This window comes from Palaemon carinicauda, chromosome 2 (assembly GCF_036898095.1).
Source record: "Palaemon carinicauda isolate YSFRI2023 chromosome 2, ASM3689809v2, whole genome shotgun sequence".
Classification (NCBI taxonomy): domain Eukaryota; kingdom Metazoa; phylum Arthropoda; class Malacostraca; order Decapoda; family Palaemonidae; genus Palaemon; species Palaemon carinicauda.
Window position 1 is genome coordinate 94,053,923 of NC_090726.1, and position 25,000 is coordinate 94,078,922.

Here is a 25,000-nt window from a genome sequence, read left to right on the forward strand (position 1 = left end):
TAAGACTATATATACCATTACCGGGTTTAGTAAACGTTGAAGACCTATGGCAAGGTACTTTTAGTTCTTGAACAATTATACTATGTTTTATAAGACTAGAGTGAGTAGCCTAATATTGGTACGTTGCACTGTACAAGTCTTAAACACGATTGAAATGAATTGGTTATTGTTTGTTTACCTGCCTCGCCTAAACCGTCACCGGGCAGGGCTTCCCAAACTTCTTTATCTGGTGACCTTTAAAACATTTTGCGACCTTTACACATACTATACCATCCAGCCATAATCCATACAGTACATATATATATGACCCGATCTGGGTCGTATTGGGGTTCAATCAATTTGGGAAAACACGAATAGAGGGGGAATTCATGCACAAATAATAGCCGAGTTGATCATTTTACACAGACTATATTCTCTTAAGTTTACTAGGGCGCCCTTAACTATGATTACGTTACGTTACTAAGAAAAAGCCCTCAGAAAAATGGTACTCGGTTCGACACCCAGGTTGGCACCTGCCATTCCTCTCGTGACACACTCGTTAGGCCTCCGAAACTAGACTGTCTCCCAGTGTTGCCAGATGGTCACTGAATAATTTCTGAGGAATTTGCAACAAAATTTCTGGGTATTTCCAAAAATTTCTGACAACTCTATTTGTTATCATGAATTGATTATACAAAAGGAAATAAGAAAAAAAATCAATTGTATATTAAGAGTGATTAACTATTTATTTCTTTGCTTATATGAATTTAAAGAAAAATTCAATAATACTTAGGCCTAAGCATCAATTTAGAACTTTCATGAGATAGAAAAAACTACAACATTAATAACACACTACAAACAAAAATATGTAAATTATTGGCAATTTCCTTTGACATATTAAATGAATTGTAATTTATTTGACTGAATATATATATATATATATATATATATATATATATATATATATATATATATATATATATATATATATATATATATATATATATATATATATATATATATATATATATATATATCATGAAACCGTGGTCTTCACTAAAACAAAACAAAAAAATGGGCTATGCCTAGGCCTACACACAAAGTTGTCTCTGGACTGATTTCAACAAATAACTCAATATTTCTTCTAAATGGTGAATAACAGATTTAATCAAGTGTAGTTATGTATGAAATCACATCAGAATGACAGAATCCTACCGAAAGGTAGTTAATTAGGCGACAAGCCAACAAACTTAGAACACTGAAGTTCAAATCGGAGTGAACATGGCAAAAGTGACGGTCAATATGGGTACCTTTCGAACAGTCGGACCGATATTGTGCCACTGAAATCTATATAGAAAACATACGTGTTGCCTACATGTTTGAAACGGTTTAGAACATAATCTCTCTCCGTTTCCTACGACCATGTGACGTCTGAAACGTGTTGGGAGTTGGAACAGGCAATCTCTCTCTCTCTCTCTCTCTCTCTCTCTCTCTCTCTCTCTCTCTCTCTCTCTCTCTCTCTCTCTCTCTCTTCATTCCATTTCCGTAGAAATGTTTAGTTTATGATTTATATTTGTTTCCCAGATTTCTGTATATACTTATAACATTTTGGGAAATAACTGACAAATCATTACAAATTTCAAAATATTCTGGCTTGATTTCTTAAATTCTGACAATAGTTGCAAATTTCAGAAGATATCCAGAAATTTTTGATAATTTGGCAACACTGCTGTCTCCTATGGGCTGTTTCCCAGCGCCCATAGAGGGGCATCGCGATGCCTGATCAATGATTGGTTGTTTTGACCCGAAAGTCTCATAACAACCAATCGGGAGAGGGTTTGGTGACGCCAAGCCCAAGCTAACCTGTAACCGTAATTTTTGTAGTGCCAACCAAACCACAGCGTAACCATCCTTCCTCTAACAAAGAGGAAAAATCTGTTGACACTACACTTATCCCGACCAGTAACGGCCAACTTGACTATGATCAGTTCATATATATATATATATATATATATATATATATATATATATATATATATATATATATATATATATATATATATATATGTGTGTGTGTGTGTGTGTGTGTGTGTGTGTATATATATATATATATATATATATATATATATATATATATATATATATATATATATATATATAGTGGTGTGTTTGTGTGCAGGGGTGTGTTTGTGTGTTGCGTATATATACATATGATGTCTGTTATGTACAATGTACATATACATTATATTTGTGTGTATGCGCATAGATTACACTTAAGATAGTTTATTTTCTTTTTTTTTCTTTTTTATTAATCAATTATAAGTACAGTAAAGTCTTTTCTTCTTTTAACATTAATCCTTTTGAAAATATATGATATTACTCGTATATTGATGCTATGAACTCGTTGAATTATTTCGATTCAAACTTCAAGCATAAGAACGTTCTATCACAAAATAATCTAGTAATACTTTATTGAGGTCTGATGATAAAGGATTTCCAGGTGCAGTGAATGGCAATCGTACTTTACTATTCTAGAGTCAACTCTTCTAAAAAGTATTTTTTAAGTGATCAAGAAGACTTAAAAGAGGATTAACTATTATTGCTTTCAAATCAATCACACCTTTACTCATTTTCTTCTCCTGACTCTTTCAGTTCAGGAAACATTTTAGTGTTTAACCTCTTTAAGTAGTGAAATTCTCTCAACCTTCTCAAAGCATGTCTTTATTTTGTCTAGCAATAACAACAAATTTGTGTTTGAGCCTTTAATCTAATAAGTGAAAAAGCAATATAAGCATACCATAGATTTGTTTTGTGTTGTGGAGTAAAATATAAAACCTGCGACAAAATCAAAACAGCATGTATGCTTCTCACGTACTCTACGATCAACAGAGAAGAGAAAAGAAGGGAATCAGGGTACCACGAATCTGTTTTCGATAAAAGACCTAGTATTGTCATAACAAGTAACGACATTTCATGAGGTACAGAAGTGTTCAATCTTTTTTCTTTGTTTTCTCCTTTTGTACATGAAGAAATTAAGAAACTGCCTTAAACAAACATAGACCTTTACATTTTGCAGCATTAATATAGATGCATTACGAAAAATGTTTCTTCGATATTCGAGTATGTGAAATTTGGTATCATGATATTTGAAAATCCACTACATAAAACGATTATTATTTTCCAAATCGACTTGTATTTTGGCGATATAAAATATAAAACGTTCTCTCTTAAACCTTTTATTTTTTCTAGATAAATTTAAATTAAATTTGTAGTTTGGTTATGAAATTGAGCAGTTGATAAAAGTTTTTTTTTTTTTCATTATACTTAAGTGATAAATCTGGTCTTTTTATGTTCACTTAAAATAAATACTAATGTGAAATTGATAAATGAGATACCATAGCCTACCTACAATCGCCTTGTCTTCTTGCGACACAAATAAATCTTTCTGCAACCCCTAAATGGGTCGCGACCCATAGTTTGGGAACCCTTGCAGCCCCAAGGAATGATATTTCGTGAATTTTCGTGCATCTGAAATTATGTTTTATCGAATATTTCCAATAAAAATCAGAAACTTTATGCTTTTAAAACAATATTCTATTTTTTCCACAAAAAGGAAAAGTTTTTCTGCACGAATGAGCTATTTCATGAGTTTCAGTCATACTTGTCTCATGACTTTTCATAGAAAGGACAAATTTAACAATTCAAGTCCGAATATCAATGTAGTTTACAAAAGATTTATTGCTACCGTAGCAATTAGAACTAACAATTCGTATTATTTCTTTCTAGAAGTAGAAAAGCACTCTAAGAGTACAGATCTCCATCACGGCTGCTTATTTCTTGAAACCAGATTGCCATTCCCAGAATAAATTTTGGTCGACCTATTGCTCGACCTTGACCTTGGCCTTGAACCTAGGACATTCAAAATTAAATCAGTTCCACGTCTCAACATAAAAATTAATCCTTGAAAGTTTCACTACGCCGTGATTAAAATTGTGGTCAGGAAGTTGTTCACAATCAAACGGACAAACAGGGGCGAAAACATAACCTTCTCCAACTTCGTTGACCGAGGTTATTAGCATTTATTGAGCTGGTTAGTATTCTGAACACTTGAGTATTGTAGGATATATTTTATCTAGTGTATATATATATATATATATATATATATATATATATATATATATATATATATATATACATACATACATATATGATAAATTTTGCACATTTAGACGTGTTTTTCATATTCAAATAAGCCATATATATTTTTGATACATTAATGTCTGGATTCTCTTAACGACCTCGTGATCAGAATCCAGACATTAATGTATCAAAAATATATATGGCTTATTTGAATATATATATATATATATATATATATATATATATATATATATATATATATATATATATATATTTATTTCTTCATTTATTTATAAATAGTTGAGATACTACCGCTAGAGAGTTATTGGGTCCTTTGACTGGCCAGACATTACTACATTGGATCCCTCTCTCTGGTTACGGCTTCTTTTGTCATTGCCTACACATACATAGAATAGTCTGGCCTATTCTTTCCACATTCTTCTCTACCCTCATACCCCTGACAACATTGAAATAATAATTTTTTTGTTTTTTTGCTCAAGGAGTTAACTACTACAATGTAATTGCTCAGTGGCTACTTTCTTCCTGGTAAGGGTAGAAGAAACTCTTCAGTCATGGTAAGTAGCACTTTTAGGAGAAGGACCTTCCAAAATCAAACCATTGGTCTCTAGTCTTGGGTAGTGCCATAGCCTCTGTGCCATAGCCTACCACTGCCTTGGATTAGAGCTCTCTTACTTGAGGGTACACTCGGGCACCCTGTTCTATCTTATTTTACTTCCTCTTATTTATTTTTTAAGTTTTTATAGTTTATATATGAAAGATCCTATTTTATGTTATTACTGTTCTTGAAATAATTTATTTTGATTGTTTATTACTTATCTTGTAGCTTAATTATTTCCTTGCTTCCTTTCCTCACTGGGCTATTTATCCCTGTTGCAGCCCTTGGGCTTATAGTGTCTTGGTTTTCCAACTAGGGTAATTATATATATATATATATATATATATATATATATATATATATATATATATATACACACATACATATACATATTCATATATATATACATATGTATATCTATATATATGTACATATATATAAATAAATATATATATATATATATATATATGTATGTATGTATATATATATATATATATATGTATATATATATATATATATATATATATATATGTGTGTGTGTGTGTGTGTGTGTATTTATTCTATGAAAATTGCTGCCGCCACCCTATAATTTTTTTTTCTGGATCCGCTGCTGATTTACTAAATTCGTGGTAAACAATTATGGTGGTATCTACGTTGGAAAAATATTTGAAAACTATTATTTTGTACTGTCGTTATTTGCATTGTCGTTTTCATAATATCTGTGTTTTTTTCCATTATATCTCGCAACTGACTAAATGGATGAATTACAAAAATATTGAGGATTAAATTCTTAATTCCTAGTGGGATAGAATATTCTTGTACATAGAATAAGAATGATAGGACAAGGTTCACAAAGGGCGGGGTTAGTAATCGCGCTTAGTTTTAGAGTTCAAGAAATATTTTATTATTTTCGGTGTTCTTAGCTGCATAAATGCCGTTTTGGAATTTTCTGTGAAATAATTGTCCTAATGATTTTCTTTTAGGAACAAATGGAAGACTTTATCCGTGTTGTATTAAGCATTTTATGCTAGGTATAATTGTCCAGTTATACATAAATAGTTATAATAGGGGAAATACTATTTACTTACAGCTGATTTCCCTAATTTTGTCACATGTCAGAATTTGAGGTAGGATTCGATTAATGAATTTGGGCCCTACACCACAGCCCTGGGTTCACTGGTTCAGTGTCCAAGTACAACTAGGAGAATACGCCGTAGTAACATTATAATGTAAAAGTTAGAAGAGATTGAACAGAAGGACGGTTGTTTTTTGCGAGCAAGAGCCTATGTTGGTATACGGATAGCTTAAACGAAAATCAACTGCAAGGCGATGTCCTGAGTTCTCTGATACTGTTGTAAACAATATTTTCATATCCTGCTCGAGTTCCTTATTCTTTTATGTGATAAAGTTGATAGTTTGTTTACCTAAAAAACGAGGAGGTTTTTTTACTTGAAGCCTTTAAACCAAAGGAATTTCGCAACTTTGATGTCTTACACTAGTGTTAAATAGCTTCGGCATTTCTTTTGAAAGGGAAGATTTGTAGTTTTAAGTTTCTTTTATGACAAATGGTTTAGGGGGGAGGGTGGCGTTTGTTAGTTATTTTTCACCATCAAAATATACCCATCCTGAATAAGTATCGCCTAAAGGCATAACACAGTGCTAAATATTGTATATTTTTAAACGTATACATGTGTGCAAATATTAATGCCGTAAAACGCATAACTGATTTTGACAAAGGGCATTGGATTGAAATTTATTTTACTTAAGGAATTTTTGCACAAGAAAATTTTTGTTTTTTTCCTTGAGAGGCATTCCATATTCTCATTGGGAAAGAAATGTCTCTTCATTATATTCATGGCAAAAAAGATCCGTTTTCTTTTAAAGGATATTACGTTTTGCTGTATTTCATCCGTTATTCATTGAAGATTTATTTTGTAGGAAATATTATGTTTTGTAAAGGGTGTTTTAGAAATGGTCTAGATGCCTAACATATATAATATGCTTTTCACGGTATTATGAAATGAAAGGTGGGAATACACAGAGTACAAGGTATTCACTCAACAACAAACTTCATTGATAAGACTTTCTCATCTCATTCGTTCATATACTGTATATTGGAGAATCAATACCATGATTTTGATTTATTTTTTCTCATTTGAAGGTACTTCATTCCCCCGATATCTATATCTTATTAGCTATCGTAGGTTTCATGATTCAAATAGCCTATTATACTTTTGCCGTAAAATGGATTTTTTTTTTATCTCTAGTTAATATGGACTATTAAATAAAAGACTGAGATCTCTACTTGTTTTGAATGTATTAGTATAAAAGGAAAATTTATTTTGCCGTATTCTGCATTCCATACTCTCTCATGGAAGAAACCATTCAATGAAAAGATTTCATTTAATTGGGTACCAGAGGCCAAAATTTGTATGAATTTAATATCTATTTTAGGCAAAGGTGGATAGGTTGATGCTGACCTTTTCTATAATTCAAGTTAAAGGGCGGCATGACTAAGCTTTCTCTACGTTCTCATATGCAATTTCAAATAAAATTGATTGATTGATTTAAAGTTTTCAGGCATCCTCACATCTGAGGTCATTGACGCCGGAAAAAATGGTTTATAGTAGAAGAAGAAACTATCAATCTTAAGGACATATAAAATTATTAGGAAAAAGTGTGGTTTTATGTACAAATGTCAATACCGTTTCTCTGAATATTCTACATTGCAATGAAAATTAAGTAGTATAATCATTTATTTACCATGACATGTAAGAGAACTTGAAATTTTTATACTTTTAGGTTGGCAAATAAATTGGGTAACCATTTAGAAATTTAAAAAGGAATTATGTCCTTTCAACATTAAGACCGACAATTCTATGGAACATTTCCATACCGTTATTTGTAACGGAAGCTTTGATGATGCATCTTTCTTCACAGATGGGAAATACCAGTCGTTGATGGATGGCCGCTTGTTAGTGCACGACGTCGAAGCAGCTGATTCCTACGCCACATACAAATGCCGGGTCCTTCACACCCTGACCGCTGCCACTGCTACTTCCAACACTGCTCGGATCATAGTCCATGGTAAGCCAGTACGCTGTAAATATTTACATCCATTCCAGTTGTATATGTATTTCACTGTTTAAAGATTTCGTTGAAATGGCTTAAAGTAATACAAAGTTCTGGATAGAAAGTTTCCGTTATTTACCTCCTATCCCGTCAATATCAATTTTGAAGTAGTAGGTTGGCCAGGGTACGAGCCTCCCGTTGAGATACTATCGCTAGAGTCATTAGATCTTTAGACTGGCAAGGCAGTACTACTCTGGTTACGGCTTACTTTTTCCTTGCATACACATACACAGAGTAGTCTGGCCTATTCGTTCCGCATTCTCCTCTGTCCTCATACACCTGACATCACCGAGGTTAACAAACAATTTTTCTTCACTCAAGGGGTTAATAACAGCAATGTTATAGTTCAGTGGCTACTTTCCTCTCGTTATTGGTAGAAGATACTCTTTAGCCATAGTAAGCAGCTCTTATGGGAGAAAGACACTCCAAAATCAAACCATTGTTAACTAGTCCTGGGTAGAGCATAGCGTCTGTACCATGGCCTCATAATATTTCATTTTGATTATTTATTACTTATCTTGTAGTTCATTTATTTCCTTTCCTCATTGGGCTATTATTCCTGTTGGGGCCATTGGGCTTATAGCACCTTGCTTTCCTAACTAATGTTATATCTTGAATAATAATAATAATAATAATAATAATAATAATAATAATAATAATAATAATAATAATAATTGTTTATTTTATTCCTATCTTGGACATGTAAGATATTTATCGTTGATGCACATGTATTATTACGATTTTATGGCTCTTCGTGTAACTTAGATAAAGTGGCCATGTTTATGCTTATTAATGACATCAGTATAAACCGGAATTATGCATACTTATATGTACAAGGAGAGAGAGAGAGAGAGAGAGAGAGAGAGAGAGAGAGAGAGAGAGAGAGAGAGAGAGAGAGAGAGAGAGAGAGAATATGTTCTTGCCACCCTGAGTTATTGGAGCTTATCGTTGATTTATAGAGTAATAGAAAGGGTTTCAATATGATGTATGGCAATAATTCTTCCCACTAAACCTTCATGACTAGTGGGTCGATCTGTTGCTGCTAATATAACACAGATATCCGAATTTTGATGATATGATTTGGGCATATGTATATGTAACTATCCGCATGTTTGAATACTAAGTAAACACATATGCATACATGCACATACCCCATATATATACATTTCTCTCTCTCTCTCTCTCTCTCTCTCTCTCTCTCTCTCTCTCTCTCTCTATATATATATATATATATATATATATATATATATATATATATATATATATATATATACAGGGTGTATATATATATATATATATATATATATATATATATATATATATATATATATATATATATACACATAAGTCGGCCCTTATTTAAGGACTCATAGGCAGCACAAAAAATGACTCATTATTAAGCAAGAAGGTTAAGGTTACCAGTCGTCATTAAGACACTAATTATCAACAAACTAATATTACAAAAATACTTACTCACACATGATATGAAAAAAGAGCACAACGGAGGACAAGTAAATGAAATGACTGCGGAAAACTTCAAAAAACGTTCTCTCTCGGTCCTTGGAAAAAGGATAATGAATTAACAGTCATCAAGCGCGAAATCCATTATACACTTAAACCATTCAATTACGATCGGCGATTCCTTCTACAAATCATGTACTTAGGCTAGAAACACAAAGTCATGTGATCGGAACTCTAACACAGTGATCAATAACAAGTGCAGCATTTATGAATAAAACGATATCGAATTGAGATAACACACGTCACACTGCCCCACCCTGCTAGTTTATCCACCAGCCTTGAAAAACGAAACTGGACCATTGTGGTCCTTTGTCCACCAGTCTTAAATAACAAAAGTGGACCATCCTGCTACCTTTTCCACCAGTTTTGAAGAAGGAAATTGGACTATTGCTCCTTTGTCCATGAGTTGTGAATAACAAAGCTGGACCATCCTGCACCTTTGTCCACTAGTTGTGAAGAACGTAGCTGGACTAACCTGCTTCTTCATCCACCAGTCTTGAGAAACGAAACAGGACCATCCTGCTCCTTGTCCACCAGTCTTGAAGAACAAAGCTGGACCATCCCGCTCATTGTCCATCAATCTTGAAGAACTAAACTGGATCATCCTGCTTCTTTGTCCACCAGTCTTGATAACGAAGCTGGACCATCCTGCTTCTTTGTCCACCAGTCTTGAAGAACAAAACTGGACCATCCTGCTCCTTTGTTCACCAGTCTTGAAGAACGAGGCAGGACCATCCTGCCCCTTTATCCACTAGTCTTGAACAAAACTGGATCATCCTGCTTCTTTGTCCACCAGTCTTGAATAATGAAGCTGGACCATCCTGCTCCTTTATCCACCAGCCTTCAAGAACTAAATGGGACCATCCTGCTACTTTGTCCACTAGTTGTGAAGAATGAAGCTGGACCGTCCTGCACCTTTATCCACCAGCCTTCAAGAACTAAACTGGACCATTTTGGTCCATTGTGTAGCAGTCTTGAAGAATGGAACGACCATCCTGCTCATTTGTCTGCCAGTCTTGAAGAAAGAAGTTGGACCATCCTTCTCCTTTGACCACCAGTTTTGAAAAACAAAATTAGGCCAGTCTTGAAGGACTAAACTTGACCCTTCTGCTCCTTTGTCCACTAGTTGTGAAGAAGGAAGCTGGACCAACCTGCTCCTTTATCCACCAGTCTTGAAGAATGAAACTGGCCCATTCTGCTCTTTTGTCAAACAGTCTTGAAGAAGGAAACTGGACCATCCTGCTCTTTTGTCTACCAGTCTTGAAGAACTAAACTGAAGCAGGTTTCTGCTTTGTCTGCTAGTCTTAAAAACGAACCTGGACCATCCTGCTCCTTTATCCACCACTCTTGAACAAAACTTAATCATACTGCTCCTTTGTCCACCAATCTTGAATAATGATGCTGGATCGTCCTGTTCTTTTGTCCAGCAGTCTTGAAGAATGAAACAGGATCATCCTAATCCTTTGTCCACGAGTCATGAAGAACAAAACTGGACCATCCTGCTCCTATACCCACCAGTCTTGAAGAACGAAGCTAGACCATCCTGCTCTTTCATCCACCAGTTTTGAAGAACAAAACAGGACCATCCTGCTCCTTTTTCCACTAGTCTTGAAGAACAAAGCTAGACCATCCCATTCCTTTGTCATCCGGCCTTGAAGAATGAAACTTTACTATCCTGCTTCTTCATCTACCATTCAAGAAGAACTAAACTAGATCATCCTGCTCCTTTGTCCACCAGTTGTAAAGAATGAAAGCTGAACCATCATGCTAGTTTATCCACCAGCCTTGAAGAACGAAACTAAACCATAGTACTCCGTTGTCCACCAGTCTTAGAGAATGAAACTGGACTATTATGCTAACTTGCACACCAGTCTTAAAGAATGAAACTGGACCATTGCTCCCTTGTCCACCAATCGTGAAGAACAAAGCTGGACCATCCTGTTCCTTTGTCCACCAGTTGTGAAGAATGAAGCTGGACCATCTTGCTTTTTCATCAATCAGTCTTTAAGAACAAAATAGAACCATTCTCCCCCTTTTTCCACCAGTCTTGAAGAACAAAGCTGGACCATTCTTCTCCTTTGTCTATTAGTCTTGAAGAACTAAACTGTACCATCCTGCTCCTTTGTCCACCTGTCTTGAAGAACGAGGCTAGACCTTTCTGACCTTTTACCCACCAGCCTTGAACAAAATTGGATCATCCTGCTTCTGTGTCCACCAGTTGTGAAGAATGAAGCTGGACCATCCTACTCCTTTATCCACCAGCCTTCTAGAACTAAATTTGACCATCCTGGTCCTTTCTCCACCATTTGTGAAGTATGAAGCAGGACCGTCCTGCTCTTTTATCCACCAGCCTTCAAGAACTAAATTGTACCATTTTGCTCCTTTGTATTGAAACGACCATCCTGTTCCTTTGTCTGCCAGCCTTGAAGAATGAAGCTGGACCACTCTGCTCCTTTGAACACCAGTCTTGAAAAACAAAGTTAGGCCAACTTGCTTCTTTGTCCAACAGTTGTGAAGAACAAAGCTGGACCACCCTGCTCCTTTATCCACCAGTCTTGAAGAATGAGACTGGACCATTCTGCTCCTTTGTGCACCAATCTTGCACAACGAAGCTGGACCATCCATCTCATTTATCCATCAGCCTTAAAGAACTAAACTGGACCATCCTGTGCCTTTGTCCACCAATCTTGAAAAACGAAGCTTCACCATCCACCTCATTTATCCATCAGCCTTGAAGAACTAAACTGGACCATCCCGTGCCTTCGTCCACTAGTCTTGAAGAATAAAACTGGACCATCCTTCTTTTATGTCTACCAGTCTTGAAGAACTAAACTGGAACATTCCGCTCATTTGTCTGCCAATCTTGAAGACCAAGGCTGGACCATCCTGTCCCTTTATCCACCAGTCTTGAAGAAAACTGGACCATCCTGCTCCTTTGTCAACCAATTTCGAATAACGATGCTGGACTTTTGTCCACTTGTCTTGAAGAATGAAACTGGACTATCCTGCTCCTTAGTCCACCAGTCATAAAGAACGAAACTGGACCATCTGGCTCCTTTATCCACTAGTCTTAAATAATGAAGCTGGACCATCCTGGTCCTTCATCCACGAGTCTTAAAGAACGAAAGAGGACCATCCTGCTCCTTTTGACACCAGTCTTAAACAAAGCCGGACCATCCCACTTCTTTGTCCACCAGTCATGTAGGACTAAACTGAAGCATCCTGTTCCTTTGTCCACCAGTCTTGTAAAACGAAGCTGGATCATCCTACTTTTGTTCACCACTCATGAAGAATGAATCTGCATCATCCTTCTCCTTTGAGCTAATGCTCTGATTCTCTGGCGGTGCTCCATATATGATGTCCCAGCTGTCATCGGTCTTGGCATTAGGACTAATCTTGAAATCTCCCTGACTCGCTGTAGGGATTGCTGAATTTGGTAAGTGATACTGGTGTTATCAAACTTGTCTGAGTGTTAGAGACCTCAAGAGAAGTATTTTGGTACTGGATGGCTGGACAGGTAAGATCCCCAATGGTTGTAACATTCCAAGAGGTCTATGATTGGAGTTTCTTGCATTAGTCAAGGGGAAACCTAGCATAGGTGTGACTTAGGTATTTTTAATTTTTTTTTCTTTTACATAAAATGATTGTTGAGGGTCTATATATTGAGGATCAGGTGAGTGCCACGTTATCTGCTATGGGGAATTATTTTTTTTCAATTAAATTAAGATGGCAACTGTGACATCGCCAAATCATATCGATGCACTTGAAATTAATTAATCTGCTGTTTGTGATGTTTATTAAAACATGATAAAAATAAAAGTGGTCCAAATTCATATATATATATATATATATATATATATATATATATATATATATATATATATATATATATATATATACATATATATGTTAATCATATAATGGTAATAGAAGTAAAAATGTGGTCCAAAATGAACACACAGTTTCACTAATAGAATGCAGTTATTAATGTTTTGTTTTGCAAGGGCCTCTTATAAAAACAAACATGGAGGGCAAAGAGAGATCCTTTATCGTGTGTTTTCACATACCATCTAAAAGTTGAAACTGTTGGGATCAAGTGACCCACGTGAGGGAAAACCTAAGAGAAGACGATCGGAATTCAGGTTATTCCAGTATAGATCACATTGCCTTATCTGTGATTGTGAGAGTTTACCAAAAGATCAAAGGCATCCAGATTAGTGGAGGAAGGTGATTCAATGTCAAACCAAGGAAATTAAAGTGAGACTTCTAGAAATATTTTAAAATGGGGTGATTTAGAAGTGAAAGAAGTGTCAGTGAGAATATCTGATTTGTATGCAGCAGATGTCCAGTACAATGAGGACTGTTTCAAGAAGTTTACCTCAAATCATAATATTTCTGTTGCATCACGTTCATCAGAGCAATTTGAGGAAATAAGCCCAGCTGATCTTGGATTTAACCGTATAGTTGAGAAGATAAGAGATGATCCTTCCAGAATATGGAATTCCATAGAAATACATGACTTGTATCAAGAGTACTTGGATTTTCTGTCATTAACTTCCCAGTATAAAGTCTCAACTTTTGCTGTTGCTAAAATGTCTAAGGGTGATGAATCCTGCCCTAATCGAAAAGAAAGAGCTACACTTATGCATATATTGGGCAAAATTTTTGGTAAAAGTCTTATTTGGCTACAAGTAAAAGTAAAAGTATGCTTTGTTTTCTGAAGCATTTGCCAGAATGTTTGAAATTAGCTGAGACAAATGATGAGGATCTTGTGTCAGAGGTGACAAGCTAAATTTCTGAGGAAATCCATGCCAGGTCCCCTCCAAAAATAGAGTCATGCAAGCTAAAGCAGTTTACCGAAGAAGAGGCAATTGTGCAGTCCAGTCAAACACTTAAATTTAGGGAGAGATAACAAGAAAATCTCTGTCAACCACCTAAGCAAAATAAGATCTTGTTTCGAGTAAATTCAACAAGACAACACGGGTTGGCACTCAAAATACACAATTTTTCTGGATCTAGAGAAATCATTGATATATTAATTTCATGACAGTGACTTTTGCTCAAGTTATGAAGTCAGACGATTCAGAAAGTCAGCTGCCTTATTCACCTGTGGAGGAATTCCAAATGCAGGGACTCTTAGATGGAAATGGACTGATCAGTGTTTGGTGTGATAACTTAGATTTAAATGTGTTCACTCCAAATGGGATGAGGGAAACCTATTCTATGGCAGTGGAATTTGTGCAGTATGGCAGAGGTATGATTAGGATAACTTCATTCTCCTCATGTTCATCTGTTGGATTAATTGATGATATTTGTTCTGCATTAGGTTCATTGCTATTACCTTTTCCATGTCATTAATTCCAGTTCCTTTTCCCTGGCATTTTAATTTCATTCACGTTTGTATTCCAAGGATTGTTTTGACAGCAATTCTTCAGCCAATTATCATGTCAAGAAAAACAGCTGTAGAGGATATTCAGGAAAAGCTGGATATTGTTTGATTCTCAAGAACAGGACGTCTGTGGGTAGACTGTTTTATCCCACCTTTAATTATTATACCCCTGTTCATCTGAGCTGAACGTGAATATGACTGATTTTTTTCACATGTATGCCCTGAAATGACTTTTCCCTTACTTGTTTATTACTGTCATCTGAACAGGCGAGTGAGTGGGTGTTATCTCATATATGCAATGCCATGTCACTGAAGATGAGTAATATGTTCAATGAGGATGGTTACGATGAATTTGTTCAAATACAGGGTAGACACAAGGAAGAAAGAAAAAAAAAAAAAAAAACTGGACACATGATCGGAACAAAATTTTAGCTGAAATACAGCAACACACAAACCCTCTGCTACCCCATGATCCATTTCACAGCATTGTCAAAGGAAGAGTTGCTGACAGTGAGGTCAATGTGGATGAGGCTCTCGCCATAGGAGAGGGAATTAGTGGAGAGTACTTGGCCAAACTTTCAAAATGATATCATGAAAAAAGTTGTCACCATGTAGTCTTTGAAGAAGAGAGTGAAAGTAGATGATGCAAATGTTTATGACATGAAAAAACTGTATGCGTGTCCACTTGTCATTTCACAGAACAGAAACATTCATCTTAGTGTCCTCTTTAATATGAGGTTTCCTCCGTACCATCATCACTATTTGATGATTTTGGAGACCTACGGAAGAGGTCGAAAGCTATTTTACTACACAAGTTAGCTGTTTTCAATGAAGATTTGCAAGTTCCAGTTGATGTCCTGTTGATTAATGGGAATGAAGCCACATATGCCACTTTGCAGCCCAAGAATGTGACAGTGATCAACTTTGTCAAGAGATTTGTTGATTCATTCACCCGGCCATATGAATCTGTTATTATATTTGATTGTGACAACCGGAACTCGGTAAAGTCTCATGAATGTCAGACAACAAAAGGCATTGTCCCCCATGTCTATGAAATCAGACGTGACACTGTTCTACCTGCTAGAGAGGCCATCATGAATAGTAACAAAAATAAGAAATCACTGATCATTTTCATATGTGACATAGAACATAGTCATTAGTCACTCAGTCTGATTTGAGTGGGATGACGTTATACTCATGAGGAGGCAGATATGACCATTATTAGCTATCTTCTCAAGGTACATTAAAGTAAAGGCCATGTCCAGGTTCTAGCTGATGGTGCAGACATATTTGTCTTGTTGCTATATTTCCACTGGATCCCCAAACCACTTGCTCATGTGACAATGAAAGATTAGGACGGAAAGATCATTGACATTAAGGCAACAACTTAGATGCTCAGAGAAAAGTCTTTAGACCTGCTGGGCAACCCATGCACTCTCTGGATGTGACAGTGTTACATATCCCTTTGGTAAAGGAAAAGTAACTCTAACCAACTTTGTTCTCAACTCTAAAGTAATCCTCAAGGAATTTGCAAATCCCTTGGCTCCAGAGGAAGTATGGATAAAAGAAGGTATCTGCTTCATATCAAGCTTATATGGAGGAAGTGGGTCAACATCTCTTGCAAATCTGAGGTATTCAATATTCATCAAGAAGAAAGAACAGCCCAAGTTAAAGAGTCTCTCACCAACGGACGATGCTGCAGCTCAACACATCAGACGTGCCCGTCTTAAACTTATGATCTGGAGGGCAGCAGATCAGATGGCACCCCTAGATACTGATATAACTTAGTAATGTTGGAAGATTGAGAATGATATGCTGAATACTGTTTCTGGTACTTCAGTCCTTGCACCAACTTCTGTTCTGCAAAGTATTCCTTGCCACTGCAAATCATCATACTCATGTTCAAGCCAAAGATGCAGCTGCCATGTAAGTGCCCTGTCCAGTATATATTACTGTAATTGTGGTGCTTATGACAGCTGTGCAAGCAAGCACACCAAAATCCATAAAGCCCTATAGTCAGTTATAGTACCACAACGATGCAAATGAGGATGATTATGATTATGATGAAGAAGATTTTAATTACTGAATATATATGTGAAAGGCACTGCACATGCATAACCTCTTTTTCTATGTGTATACTATAATTATCCACATATACTGAGGTTTTGAAATTTTCAATTTTGCTATTAGAAGAATAATAGCCTCCAACTACCTTTTTTACTGATAACCGACTCATAATAAAACTAATATCTTTTTAGGAGAATATAATTTTTTCCCCAAGGATCTCAAGGTGGCACTTAGTGAATTCTAAAAATATATGTCCTGGAGAATCATTTTATAAAAAAAAAAATTGTAATTATACACTAGGTCACACCTATGTCTAAAATCTAGGCTTGTTTCCTTAACTATATAACACAAATGTCATGTCTGTCACGAAGATTGTAGATATATATATATATATATATATATATATATATATATATATATATATATATATATATATATATATATATATATATATATATATATATCATAGGTATATATATATATATATATATATATTATGCTTATGGGATTAAAGTTTTAAGGAGAAATGAATTCTTTGATCAGAGTTTCTGCTCGGCCAAGGATTCGATCCCTGACCAAGTCGAAACTCAGGTGACTATCTCTTGGAGGGTCAGGGTTCAAATCCTTAGCTGACCAGCTCTGACCAAAAATGAATTTCCCCGTGGGTGTTTGATCCCGAGGCAGAGCGAGTTTGATATTAAGAGGTATTTTTGGATTATTTGAAATAATTGAAAATCATGAGCGTTAGTTATACATGATTATATATATATATATATATATATATATATATATATATATATATATATATATATATATATATATATATATATATCTATATATATATATATATATATATATATATATATATATGTTATGGTCATCTTGGAAAATTGGTCATTTAACAAAATGCCCGGCCATTATGCAAAAAGATAAAATTCGTGGTCACTTTGCAAAATGACCTAAATATCTCGACATTTTGCAAAAGTGCCAAGATTTTGGTCCATTCACAAAATCATCAGAATCATTGATGGTAAGGTTACAAAATGCCCAATCAGCAAGTAGCTAACCTCACCTACTTGCTGATCGGACATTTTGTAACCTTACCAACGATGATACTGATGATTTTGTAAATGGACCAAAATCTTGGCCCTTTTGCAAAATGCCGAGATATTTAGGTCATTTTGTAAAGTGACCTCGTTCCTGTTTTCCCTGAGGCTAAACTCACTAGTTTAGCTTTTTGATCTCGTAAAGTTAAAGCTATCTTGATGGACCTTGATGCATATGGAGGTGTAGACGCCAATAGTATTTTTCCTTAGTTTTTTTATAAAGACTGCAGATTTCCTAGTTCTAAAGTTATCTGTTATTTTGCGCAAGTTAGCACTTGTTGGAGATTTGATAATGTTACTCCACTATGTAAATGTATTTGTGGTATCTCAAGTCCAACTGATTACTGCCCGATTCCCATATCTTACATATTATCTAAAGTTTAAGAACATATTTTGGCAAAACGTCTTAATAAGGTAATGATCTGTTCCCTAGTTTGAAATTTGATTTTTGTGAAGGCCATAGAGCATGTGATACCCTTCTTACAATCTCCAATGCTGTACAGAAATCTCTTGATTGTGGTCAGGAAGTTCGTATGATTTTCCTTAATTTTAGGGCTGCCTTTAACCTTGTTAATTAAGAGGCCCTTTTTTTCAAACTCAAACAGTTAGGAGTTCGTGGGTCTTTTCCAAGCTTCATTATTGAATTTTTAAGTAATAGATCGCAGATAGTAGTTGTTGATGGGGACCATAGTGAGTATAGGAATGTGATATCCCGTGTTCCTCAGGGTAGTGTTCTTAGCAAATTACTTTGCATACTATATACACATTATATGTGGTTTGGCCTAGAAAACAACCTTGTTGGATATGCAGATTATGCTACATTCTTTACATTATTTCTATTTCCTGACTGTAGATCTGGGTTTGCTGAATCAATTATTACAGATCTGGCTAAAATTAGTGCATGGTGCAAATTATGGGGCATGAAGTTGAATCCTAACAAAAATCCAAATTTTAGGTGTGATTCTCAACAGCAAATTTACTTTTGAGAAACAAAGTAGGTCCGTGTGTTCTTCAAATGCAAAAAAAAAAAAAAAAATGGCTTATTGGGAAAGTCTTTTAAGATTTTCGATGATCAATCTATTCTGAAGAAGTGTTTCAATTCTTTCTTTCTACCTTGTTTCGAGTTTTGTTCTCCTGTCTGGTCTACAGCTGCTGATTCTCATCTTAATTTGTTGGACAGGAACTTACGGTCTATTAAATTTCTTATTCCTGATCTAGATATTAATCTCTGGCACCATCTTTCAATTAGTTTGTTATGTATGTTGCATAAGATTTTTGCTAATTTTGATAATCCTTTACATTTAGATCTTCCCGGACAATTCCATCCTGTTTGTATTACTAGGCATGCAAATAATTCTCAGGCCCAGTACAGACTATGATTCATGTATAAGCCTCGTGGTGCAGTAGTGATGTTGAAAAAAATTACTAGCAGCCAAACTGTAATGCAATACTTCACCTTTAGTTGCCCAGTTGCAGTTCAGCTTTCACTGTGAGAGGATGTATGTCGATGATTTTCTCTACCAGGAAAATCTATTGTTATTTTTATTATTAATAAAATTATAATCATTAAAAAGTATTACTAATATTATGATTAAAACAAAATGAAGTGTTGATCCTTGTCTGCTTAATGGGAGATAACGAGTTAGCCATTGGAGCGGGAGAGCAGAGTATAAATTTAACCATGCTGAACGCTGACGCAGCACTGAGCACTGCCATAGAAATCATGCCGATACATCAACACGTTGGTTGTGTGGTTTCGTGTTGAAAAAGTCGTTTTTCAAGGTATCCACTCAATACTTCGCACATCATGAATCATAGTGTATACTAGGCTTAAAGCCCAGAATAGACTATGATTCATGTATCAGCCTCGTGGTGCAGTAGTGGTGTTGAAAAAACTTACTAGCGGCAAAACTGTACTGCAACACTGCTCACTTGTTTTCCCACGCTAGCAGCCTACAAAGTTCCCAGAGGTGTTACGAAAGTAATATTTTGTTACTTTCTAATTTGAGTTGTACATTTATACGACGCTGAGAAAAGAAAATTTTATGAAATTGAAATTTTGAGAAAATAATTGTACTTTTTATTAAAAAGATGACCAATTTTGTTACGTTTTGCATCTGAAATTTATCCATATAAGGAAAAATAGAATTCTTATTTTCATAAATAACCGCACGTAAGGTAGGTAATGAAAGTCCCAATGGAAATAAACAAGGAAAAAAACACAATAAGAAACTTAGGCTTTATATCACGTTATCAAAACGATAAACTTTCCTGTACCTTAAAGTTTTTGACGGTTAGTCGACGCTGAAGGCGACCAATGGTCTAGAGCTGGAGGTAATATTTGAATTCATTGGTTAGGTGTGCCTGATATGCACATGGCCTCTCTCCAGTCCAGATATAATGTGTCTTCATTGGATAAGAGTGTGGTGAAATCAGAGACCTAAAGTAAGATATAGATATATAAATCATGCATACATTGGCGATGTTTTTAGTTTCTCCATTACCTAAATTCTGATATATATATATATATATATATATATATATATATATATATATATATATATATATATATATATATATATGTGTGTATATATATATATATATATATATATATATATATATATATATACACACACACATATATATATATATATATATATATATATATATATATATATATATATATATATATATATATATATATATATATATAATGTATACATGCACACGAGAGAAAATTAATTAACAGGAAAAGTTACTTTTTTGTTGCCAGATGTTACGTTTTTTGTTACGAAACCAATCCTCTTCACTGGGAACACTGGTATGCAACCTAGTTGCAGTTCAGCTTTCATTCGCGCATCATGAATCATAGCCTGTACTGGGCCTAATAGCCAGACCTCCATCATGAGGCTCAATAGTATACAGTATTCTTAGAAGATTTATTCAAGCTGTAACCAAGTTGGATCCGTAGAACTTCAAAAGTTCAAACTTGCAGCTAATGTTTTTATGTTTAACAGGCTGACATAATTCTTTTTATAGTTATATATTACTTATCTGTTTTAATATTGTTAATGTTTTTTAAAATATCTTATCTAAATTTTTCATTACTTCTTATATCGTTTATTTATTTCCTGGGGCTTATAGCATCTTGCTTCTACAACTAGGGTTGTAGCTTAGCTAGTCATGATAATAATAATAATAATAATAATAATAATAATAATAATAATAATAATAATAATAATAATAATAATTGAATTTACTTAACTTTGAGAAAAATACCGAAGTGTAAATTCTTTACTGATAATTAGGCTCCTCCTCTTGAGCAAGGACTCGAACCTCTTCTTCAGAATAAAGATAAACTTGACAGGAGACTTGGAACCATTGAAGGTAGATAGTAGTCGATTCCTACTCGTCTTTACATATTTTGGTTAAATTATGGAATTAGTACCTGCATAAAAAATGATCCATTTACTCTATGTTTGGTATTGGTATGCTTATAATAACTTGCTATTAATGATAGCTTTGTTACTAACACCTTTGACGTGCATGCATTCAAATATCGAGGAACAAAAAAGTACTTGATTTGGAATTCATTTAAACATGGAATCATATATTGCTTGGGGATATGTCTTTATAATTTATTTATCCAGCCATTTGTACACACACGTACATATAAACGAATATATATATATATATATATATATATGCATCCTACAATCATATCAGTACACCCTTTTTTCTATACTAGCGCATGAGCAATTGCGCCAAAAGTTTATAGCGTTGCGAAGGATGTGGATTTCAATATGAAGCTGCTATATTCTTATGGCCAACTATGAGTCAGATAATTACATAGGCATATTTTTCAGGGCATAGGTCAAGAGGAGTAAAATGGCTTTTGATAGGAGTCCCTGGACGAGAAGATCCAGTGAAGCCGGTTACGTGTTCAGATGAGGTTTGTTTCTAAAGTCAAACTGACTTTTGAACTCAAACAAATCACTCGAGATTCGTTTCACCTTATCTATTGTTACCTTTCAACACAGTGTCAGCAGTATGAATTTGATGAACGTTTAAGATTAATAATTAAGATATGCAAATCCTGTTATTGCTATTTGAAGTTTTGCTGCTTTCAAACCTTTGATCAATAGTATTTTGTATAAAATTGTCAGATTCCCTAACTCTTTGGGAGTAGATATCCCCCTATTTATTAAAAAAAAAAAAAAAAAAAAAAAACTGAGAAATCAGTTGCTTTTACTTACGTAACCAAAGTCTAGAAAATAAACAGAAAGGGAAAAAGGGAGAATTTAGATTCCCAAAGGAAACGATAAAAGCCTTTTAGATGTTATATAAATATCCAGGAAAACGTAAGTTCGGTCAGAATTTCACCAGAATTTGGAGATATATTTGTGTTGATGCGTCTTTGTTACCTGCTATCTTAAGACCGGAATAATGTCCTAAGATTTTCTTGTTTAAAGAGACAGCGGTGAAATTTGTGTCGGAGATCAAGGTTTGCATTATAGGTAAAGGAAGATTCGCGGATTCGATGAATCTAATCTGAAATAATCCTGACGAAACCAGAAACATGAGCTGAGTCTTTGTTTTCCTTGACATTGCCATGATAAAACTTACGTAAATTTGGATAATTTGTTTTTTTCTTTATGCATATAGCATTGTTTGGTTTCGGTATAGTTTTTCGATTCATCTTTTTTAAAAATGTTCAGTTTTACCATCTATTTTCACAATTGCAACAGATATCGATGTTTATTTGCAATTACTTGGCAAAGTTAACGCGATCATATTTTTTCAATAACGTATTGATGAGCCCGAAAATGGACTTGATTTCATATCATAGGGCTGTGGTGGCCTATTGGTAACATCCCTGCCTGGTGATTGCCAGACTGGGGTTCGAGTCCCCCTCAAACTCATTACTTCCTATGGTTGTTGCAACCTTACCATCCATGTGAGCTAAGGATAGGGATTTTGGGGGAGCTTAAAGGTCTACCTGTTTGCCATCAACAGCCATTGCTTGGCCCTACCTGGTCCTAGCTTATGTGGAGAGGGAGCTTGGGCGCTGATCACATGTATACTGTATATGGTCAGTCTCTAGGGTGTTGTCCATTACTTCTGCCATTCATGAATGGCCTTTAAGCCTGTAAACTCTTTGTAATCTTTCACACTTGTCAAACTTATACTGAGATATCTGAATATTTTTCATTTCTATCTTTGTTTAATTCTAGATTTTATGTAAAAACGTCTGTTTGCCTTTAAGAATGAATACTTAGAATTGGTTAGAACCATTCCACATTGACGACATAGATTGATAATTGTTTTACATAGAAATGTCAGGTAAGTTAATGAAAAACGGCCAAATACCTGAAAATTATGCGAATGCAATTGTTTCTGTTCCCAAATGTAGTAAATTGTCAATTATGCTCGGTTCACAATATTATTCTCATGTGCTTTCCACTAGACATAGAAATATGTTTGTGCAGTAAAAATCTCGAAGGATTTTATAACCAGATTCCTTGGCGAATTTCTTGCACTCCAGATCTTCCAGGAAATATACTGTACATTGTTAACACCGAGAAAGGATTTCTTCGATTTGCCTTTACAGTGGATGTTGGGTACAAAAGATAATGGAATTTTTGAAACTGCTTGTCCTAATTCATGCTTTAGTTATATTTTAATTTTTCCACTGCTTCATTTTGAAAGAGCATATTGAAGTTAAATCTGTACGTACATAAATAAACTTGAAGACAAGTTTCGTATTAGTAAACGTCTTCATTGAATCATTTAGTTTAGACTTAAACGATTAGAATATCATAGATGCCAATTTTGCTTACCTTCTTGATCCGAGGATAATTCATTTTGATATACTTTTAATTAAAGAGTATATGAATATTAACGAAGGAATTTTGAGGAGAAAAGTTATTGCAAAACTTCGATATATTTCAATATAGAAAGACTTCTAGGTTGTGATAGAAATAAAATAATAGCAGAAGAAATTACCCGAGTTAAAAGAGAAGAAAATGTGTTCGAAGGATAGAATGCTGCGAAATATGGGGGAAGGCACATGGTAAGAGAATGTGTAAATAGCATAAAAACATACCAATGAGAATGAGTAAAAGACAAATCTTACTCTTTCCCTTTTAGCTAAGCCGCCCCAATACTTAAGGTCCCTCCTCCTCAAGGGGATCTATCCTGATAAATCTGATCTTAGCCAAGAGGAATACGTCAGCCTTCGTTTATTCTTGAGGTCAACCTTTCCAGTGCTTTAGTGTGCACACTTGGGCGAGAGAAGAAGAGAGATTTAGATGTAGGAGTAAGCTGACAGAATACAGACCATTATCGTTAGTCTCTCTCAGACAATAGGGAAGATATCTACTTTAAATATTTAATTTCTTTTATATTACCTATTTGTACCTGCGCGTAATAGGCGTTGATATTACTTAAAAAGAATTTCGCCATAATTTTATTATTATTGAACTTCACCATATAGAATTGCTAGTATTTTGATTAATATTAGGCACTTCTTCATAACCTCAGAAAATTTATCGGTAAGGTTATGAATGTAATACAGTGTACGTAAACGCAGATTAGAATACAACTTTGAAAATAAAAATTCTGGTACAATTATTAAAAGGGACCCAATTTACAAGTCCAAAGTTTTGAGTAGTGTTATAGAAATGATTACTGTTATTTGTAATTTCTTGATATATTCTGAAGTAATATTGTTTAGAATAGGAGATCTGCTAGAAATCATTGACAATTAAGCTAACATTTAGTTCCTGTCAGTTTTATAGTTACAGAATTACTTTTCCATATTTTTCATTCATATTAAGGACAGATTTTTTATCAATACTGTTGTACATAAAAATTCAAAAGTAATACGAAAGTGGCAGTCCTTTATTTTTCATTTGCATTGAGATCGGCTAGAAATTTAGAAATTTTTAGAGATAACTTATATTTGCTATGATTTACGAACAACTGGTTTTTGCGAACTTCAAAACTGTCATCAGGTATTTCCTTGGACTATCGGTGATACATAAAAGC

General features: G+C 34.6%; 1 protein-coding gene across 2 annotated transcripts in view; it reads left to right on the forward strand.

Annotated features, from left to right (window-relative positions):
• Positions 1-25,000, forward strand: part of LOC137625985 (cell adhesion molecule Dscam2-like) — a 2,034,023-nt gene that overhangs the window by 1,123,502 nt on the left and 885,521 nt on the right. For both annotated transcript variants that reach the window (XM_068357069.1, XM_068357078.1), the window contains exon 5: positions 7,676-7,822. In XM_068357069.1, coding sequence (XP_068213170.1) covers positions 7,676-7,822 — 147 coding nt within the window. The remainder of the gene's footprint in view (positions 1-7,675; positions 7,823-25,000) is intronic.